The sequence below is a fragment of the Clupea harengus genome, chromosome 10, assembly GCF_900700415.2.
Source record: "Clupea harengus chromosome 10, Ch_v2.0.2, whole genome shotgun sequence".
NCBI lineage: Eukaryota > Metazoa > Chordata > Actinopteri > Clupeiformes > Clupeidae > Clupea > Clupea harengus.
In genome coordinates this window covers 16579292-16586791 of record NC_045161.1, presented here as the reverse complement: position 1 = coordinate 16586791, position 7500 = coordinate 16579292, and the positions used below count along the sequence as shown (strand labels likewise).

Below are 7500 nucleotides of genomic sequence, written 5' to 3'. Positions count from 1 at the left end.
TATATATGTGTGCTGGTTTAAATGTATTGTAGGAGCCGCATTTAAGTTTTTTGTATTTGGAATGATTTATTGATTTTTCCCCTTTTTGTGGAATTGCGAGTGTGCGCCCTCTATAGGTGGTGACGGTGCCACCCTTGAAATGGCTGCCAGACACGCATGACGGGGAGAAGGCGGGCGCAATTACCGTCATTGACCTCAGTGCTGAGGCCGTGAACCACGCTGTCTCCGTTTGGGCCTGTTCAGCTTGTTGCAGCGTTTAGTTATTTGGACTTTAAAACTGCAATTGCATCCTTATTTTTTGTGACAATTTTTATACAATAAAACCGGCAACATTGGATGGTCAAACTCCCTTTGTATTGGATTATTGGACAGAACTGCGAGTCTTGACATTGCTTCTCCTGCTTTCTCCATGGTGGTAAAATCAATTAGGACGTAGGAATAGGATCTAGGGGTTTAAAGGAAAAAACTCAACTGTTTTTGCCACTACAATTCGTCAATGACGATGCTTGGATTTTCCCCGAAGATATTCACGCAAGCTGGACACAGGAATGTCGGCCTAACGCATGGTGAACTTGAAACAAAGGAACTCTTCAACGGAGGTATGTGCTTGAAGATATCATTCTTTTGATGGATTTTTCGTTGACAAACAATATTGGAATAATTAAGAAACAAGTTTTCATGGAAGATTTGTGCATTAATGAACTGTGATAATTATTTTTGGAAGTTAATGCCGACGTGGCCAAACAATTGAATGAGTGGATACACGGCTTACTTTGAGTGTATGAAACGAGAAGATACTTTTGGAAGATACTTCTTGGAAATTATATGAACTGTTTTGAACGTTGGATACATTTGAATTAAGAGAAAGAAGATAAATATTTTTCGTTATTTTTGGAAGTTTATTTTTTGAGTACAATGTCTGACGACGAGGCCGAAGTGGCTGTTCTAACAATGAGTGAACAGGCCGCGCGTTTGCGCGCAACTAGATCGGGAAAAATATCTCGTGTAACAAGGAGAATGAATATTGTGAACAATTTGATGATTGACAAAGAATCCCTTGATGAAGTGAAAGGAAACATGATTAAGTTTTATGAAGTCTTTGAAGAGTTTAACACTTCGAATTCAACTTACGTTCAGTGTTTGGATGAGGAATCACGCAAAGATGATGACGAGAAGTGGTGTAAGCCGCGATCAGCGGAGATAAATGCTTTTATTGCAAATGTGAATGAATGGATTTCACAAATAGAAAATCCTCAAGACCCTAGCTTAGGTGAAGCAACGTCTTCTGCTGTACAAACGGAAGAGCCAGAGCCTCTGGCTGAGTCTGATTGTGGAAATGATGAACATGATGCAGGCACGCAGGCAAACGTTGATAACACCGATGCGCTATCAGTTGTGTCCAGTAGGTCATCTAGGTCGTCTAGGTCATCTAGGTCGTCTAGAGCGTCTTCATCATTGCGTATCAATGCAGAAGCAGAACGATTAGCTTTAATTGCCAAAGCTTCGAAATTAAAGGAGAAACATGCAATAGAAGCACAGGAAGAAATGTTAAGAAAAAAGAAGGAAACATTGGATTTGGATGCAGAAATTGAAGCAGCTACTGTAAAAATCAACTATCTAAAAGAAGCTGAAAGTAATATGTCTAACCCCATGCAATCCAACACTGCTGTATCTAACCTTGTGCCTTCTGTTAAAATGCCTGTATTAGGTGCTGAAGCAGCTCAAGCCACAGCTGATGCATCACAAGCACACCTGGAGAAAAGGCTAGACTATTCGCTTCATCTTCATGATCGCACTGCTCCAGCAGTCAGGACTAAGACAGGTGCCAATGTCCAATTTCCCCTGCCTAATTTAGGTACAGATAGGCAAGACAGTAAGCCTATTTTCCTTCCCAGGATCAGTAGTGATATAAGGCCACAACAGCTACACCCCTCATCGCATAGCTTTCCCTCTGCCCGATATGCCTCATCACATAGCCATCTCTCTGCCCAACACTCATCTCATAGCTATTCCTCTGCCATTCCCCCTGTCATTTCCCAGTCATATGCTAGCTCAGATCAAGCCACTCGGTCCACTGTGACACACCAGCAAATTCCCTCTTCAACCAGCTCACCGCAGGACAATCATGTGATCAAAGTATTGGAGAATCAAAGTGAATTAACCAGGATGCTCATGAAACAGCAACTTCTGACTACACTACCTCAAGGAAATATCCCACTCTTTGACGGACAAGTTCTAGAGTACAAATCATTCATTCACTCGTTTGAAAACATGATTGAACAGAAAACAGATAACAATAGAGACCGGTTACAATTTCTTATTCAGTATACTAAGGGCCAGGCACAAAGACTAGTCAAAAGTTGTGAGTACATGTCCCCAGATAGAGGCTATCAGAAAGCAAAGCAGTTACTGAAGGAAAACTTTGGAAATGAATACAAGATATCTTGTGCATACTTGGAAAAGGTCCAATCCTGGACTCAAATGAAATCTGAGGATTCCAAAATGCTGCAGGATTATGCCATGTTTCTCAGGAGCTGCTGCAACGCTATGGAGGAAATGGACTACATGCAGGAACTGGACACCATATCCAGCATGAGAAGCATTGCCCTCAAGTTGCCATTCAAGCTCAAAGAGAAATGGCGTAACAAGGCTTATGAACTCCAAGAACGGCACCAGCGTAGGGTAAGAATTTTAGATCTTGTCTCTTTCATTGAAAAGCAAGCCCGTATAGCAGCTGATCCAGTTTTTGGTGACCTTCAAGACCAGTCAACTAGTAGAGCTAAGGTTAGAGCCCCTACTCTGTCACAGCCCTCAAAGTCATCTGGCAGTAGCTATGCCACTAGTATTGCTCTTGCCCAAAAAGAGACAAAGCCTGAACCATCTTGCCCCCTCTGTAGCTCAAAGCACACATTGGACTTGTGCAAAGACTTCTCAAAGAAAATGCATAGAGACAAGATCAGTTTCTTAAAGACCAAGGGCATATGCTTTGGATGTCTCTCCGCAGGCCACATTAGTAGAGAGTGCAAAAAGCGACTCACATGTCAAGTTTGCAAGAAAACTCACCCAAGCGTCTTGCATATTGGGATTAACGACAGCACAGCTAAAGAAGCAGAAAAACCCTCTGGTGTTTTAGGCAGTGCATCAGCAGAGTTATGTGGTCATATAGGGGCCGGAGACCAAGAGTGCGCACTTTCCATCGTCCCAGTTAAGGTTAAGGCAGCAAAGGGCAGCCAAGTCTTGCAAGTGTATGCTCTCCTGGATCCAGGGTCTTCTGCTACCTTCTGCTCAGAGGAGCTCATGACACGTCTCAATCTCAAAGGAAGGAGAACACAAATTCTTCTACGAACAATGAATCAGGAAAATTCTGTTCCCACGCATGTTGTCTCAGGAATTGAAGTTTCAGCATTGGACAGCGACAACTTCTCACCTCTTCCTGACACTTTCACTCAGAAGAAAATGCCAGTAACCACTAACAACATCCCAAGACAGAGTGACTTAGCGCAATGGGCGTATTTAAGTGAAGTCAAAATCCCCTCTATTAGTGCAAAGGTAGAGCTGTTAATTGGAACAAATGCTCCAACCCTGATAGAGCCGTGGGAGGTTGTTAACAGCCAAAGTGGGGGCCCTTATGCAGCTAGAACACTATTGGGGTGGGTTGTAAATGGGCCACTTAGAAGTGAAACTGGCAGTGCAAAAAGTGTTACGGTGAATAGGATTTCAGTGGCAAGGCTAGAGGAGCTTCTGATCTCACAGTACAATCAGGATTTTTCTGAAGTTGCCTCTGAGGAGACAACTGAAGTTTCTATTGAGGACAAAGGATTTCTGAAAATGGCCAATGAGGCAGTTCTGAATGATGGACATTACAATCTGAAATTGCCCTTCAGAAAGGCTGATGTCTGTATGCCAAACAATCGCCAAATTGCAGAACAGCGCCTCCAGAGCCTAAGAAGGAAAATGGAAAAGGATGAGCAATATAAACAGGAATATGTTGCATTTTTCAATGACATCTTTGAGAGTAATTATGCAGAGGAGGTCCCACAGGAAGAACTTGCACAGTCAACAGGAAAGGTATGGTACTTGCCACACCACGGGGTGTACCACCCTAAAAAGAAAAAGCTCAGAGTAGTCTTTGATTGTGCTGCCTCTTACCAGGGTGTATCCCTTAACACCGAACTGCTGCAGGGACCTGACCTGACAAATTCCCTCATTGGAGTCATCATGAGATTTCGCAAAGAGCCTGTTGCAATCATGTCGGACATCAAGTCAATGTTCCATCAGGTTAGAGTAGCCAGATCTGATGTTAATTACTTGCGATTCCTGTGGTGGCCAAAAGGTGAGACCAGTCAAGCACCCAAGGAACACCGTATGCTTGTACACATATTCGGTGCAGTGTCCTCCCCTAGCATTGCAAGCTTTGCATTAAGAAAAACTGCTGCGGACAATGAGTGTTGTTTTCCCCCTCAAGTAGCCGAAACAGTCCGGCACAACTTTTATGTGGACGACTGTGCAAAGTCTGTGGCCAAGGAATCAGACGCCATCCAGCTGGTGAAAGATGTCACTGCACTATGCAGCAAAGGTGGGTTCCAACTCACTCAGTGGGTCAGCAATAACAGGGCAGTTTTAGCATCAATCCCTAAAGAACACAGAGCAAAGGAAATCAAAACACTGGATCTCGACAAAGACAGTTTGCCCATTGAAAGAGCACTGGGACTGCAGTGGTGCGTGGATTCTGACCGTTTCCAATTCAACATCAACCTGAGCCAAAAGCCACACACCCGCAGAGGCATACTCTCTGTTGTTAGTTCCATCTTTGATCCACTAGGCTTTCTTGCTCCTCTCATTCTCCCAGCTAAGCAGTTGCTACAAGAGCTCTGCCAGCGAGGCTTCGGATGGGATGAGCCTCTGCCCCAGACAGTGTCTGAAAAGTGGATGGAATGGACCAACAGCCTGGATAGGATCAAAGGCTTCAGTGTGCCACGCTGTTTGAAACCAAAGGGCTATGGAATGACAAGCCATGCCGAGCTTCACCACTTCGCCGACGCCAGTGAGAGTGGCTATGGCTCAGTCAGCTACATCAGACAGTTGAACCAGCAGGATGTCATTCACGTCACTTTGGTCCTTGGAAAGTCCAGAGTTCTTCCCCTTAAGAACATCACCGTGCCACGACTGGAGCTGGCAGCTGCAGCTTTGCTGGTGAAGGTAGATAGAATGCTGAGAGGAGAGTTACACCTTGACCTAAAGCCTTCATGTTTCTGGACTGATAGCCAAACAGTGCTCAAGTACATTGCAAATGACCGAGCAAGGTATAAGACCTATGTAGCCAATAGGGTCTCACTGATTCGGGACAATACAGACCTGTCCCAATGGAGATACGTAAGCAGCAAGGACAATCCTGCTGATGATTCATCCAGAGGATTGAATGCAGGAAGATTCATGGAGCAAAGGAGATGGATACATGCCCCTGAATTCTTATGGAACACAAAGGAAAGTTGGCCAGAGGAGGAAGTATTGGACTCGGTGTCACAGGACGATCCAGAGGTCAGGAAAAGTGCTACTGTATTGGCAGCAGTAGTGAACCCTGCGACACCCACAGACCAGCTTATTTCGTTCTTTTCTGACTGGAGGAGACTACTCAAAGCAGTGGCATGGTTTATCAGACTGAAAAAGATGTTGATGCTGATTGTGAAAAGAGGAAAGGAGCAGCCCTCGTCTCAAGTCAGCACCCGCTCAAGCAGGAAAAAGGTGAGGATACAAATTGAAGATTTCAGGACCTACCTTGGTGGGCAGCTCCTCACTGTTGAAGATCTTGCAGAGGCAGAAAGGTCAGTCGTCACATACACCCAAGGACAAGCCTTCGGTGCTGAAATTGCAACACTGGAGATGATCCCACCTAGAGTGCACAAGGGCAGTAAGATCTGCAGGCTTGATCCTGTCCTAGACGAGGGCATTCTGAGAGTAGGTGGCCGACTGCACAAATCTGCAATGCCTGAGGAAACCAAACACCCCTGCATCTTGCCCAAAGACTCGCACATCTCGATACTGCTCTTAAGACACATCCATGAACGATGTGGCCACAATGGCAGAAACCACATGCTATCGGAGCTCCGGAAAAAGTACTGGATTTTAAAAGGCAACTCAGTTGCCAGGAAGGTGCTCTCAAAATGTGTCATGTGTCGACGTTCAAGGGGCAAGGCAAGTGAACAGAAGATGGCGGATTTGCCGTTAGAAAGAATCCTACCTGACCTCCCTCCATTTACCAATGTCGGGTTGGACTACTTTGGCCCGTTTGAAGTGAAACGAGGGAGAACTGCCATCAAAAGGTATGGAGTTCTTTTTACATGCATGTCTAGTAGAGCTATTCATTTGGAAATTGCCTTTACACTTGACACAGACTCATGCATTCATGCTTTGAGGAGATTTGTCTGCAGGAGGGGCCAGGTGAAGCACATCAGGTCTGATAATGGAACAAACCTGGTGGGTGCACACGGAGAGCTCAAGAAGGCCCTGAAGTCACTGAACGAGAGGAAAATCCAAGATGCCCTGCTTCCAGATGGAATCGAATGGAGTTTCAATCCACCATCAGCATCACACCATGGCGGAGCCTGGGAAAGGCTCATAAGATCTGTCCGCCAGGTGCTGAACTCTACTCTCCATCAACAGTCCATCGATGATGAAGGCCTCCAAACACTGTTTTGCGAGGTGGAGGCAATCCTGAACAATCGTCCTCTCTGCACAGTGTCCTCAGACCCACATGACCTAGAGCCACTGACCCCAAATCACATCCTGCTATTGAAAGCCAAGCCAATCCTACCCCCTGGAACCTTCTTGAAGTCCGACATCTATGCCAGACGTCGCTGGAAACAGGTCCAGTACATGGCCGATCTTTTCTGGCAAAGGTGGACCAAAGAATATCTTCTGCTGCTGCAGGAGAGGCAGAAATGGACTTCACTAAAGAGGAACCTTAGTGTCGGAGACATTGTCCTGGTCGTTGACCCCACTGCTCCTCGAGGGTCCTGGCCATTAGGAAGAGTGCTGGAGACGAAACCTGATGCAAGGGGTCTAGTGCGGTCAGTGAAGCTCAAGACAAAAACTTCAGTCCTTGAGAGGCCCATAACCAAGCTGTGCCAAATCCTTGAGTCTGAAGAGTGACCAGGGTTCCTGATCACATTAGAAAGGAATGTAATGTATACATGATTTCATACCTTCTCTAAACCATTATGCATTACATACTTCTAAAAGCATTAAGTGCTTATTTACTTTATTGATAAATTGACCCCTCTTTTGGCTCCTTTCATGTTAATTTAGGTAATTGATTCTATAGAGAACAATTAGGGGCCGGTGTGTAGGAGCCGCATTTAAGTTTTTTGTATTTGGAATGATTTATTGATTTTTCCCCTTTTTGTGGAATTGCGAGTGTGCGCCCTCTATAGGTGGTGACGGTGCCACCCTTGAAATGGCTGCCAGACACGCATGACGGGGAGAAGGCGGGCGCAATTACCG

The 7500-nt window shown here is 45.3% G+C and overlaps 1 protein-coding gene across 1 annotated transcript in view; it reads left to right on the top strand.

Moving 5' to 3' along the window:
* Positions 1-32: 32 nt before the first annotated feature.
* The window catches only part of LOC116222018, a 7769-nt gene continuing 301 nt past the window's right edge, over positions 33-7500 (top strand). Inside the window, exons 1-2 of the mRNA XM_031574194.2 lie at positions 33-6320; positions 6417-7500. The exon at positions 6417-7500 is cut by the window's right edge and continues 301 nt beyond it. Of these exons, the coding sequence (XP_031430054.1) occupies positions 916-6320; positions 6417-7149 (6138 nt within the window). The 5' untranslated portion in view covers positions 33-915 and the 3' untranslated portion in view covers positions 7150-7500. The remainder of the gene's footprint in view (positions 6321-6416) is intronic.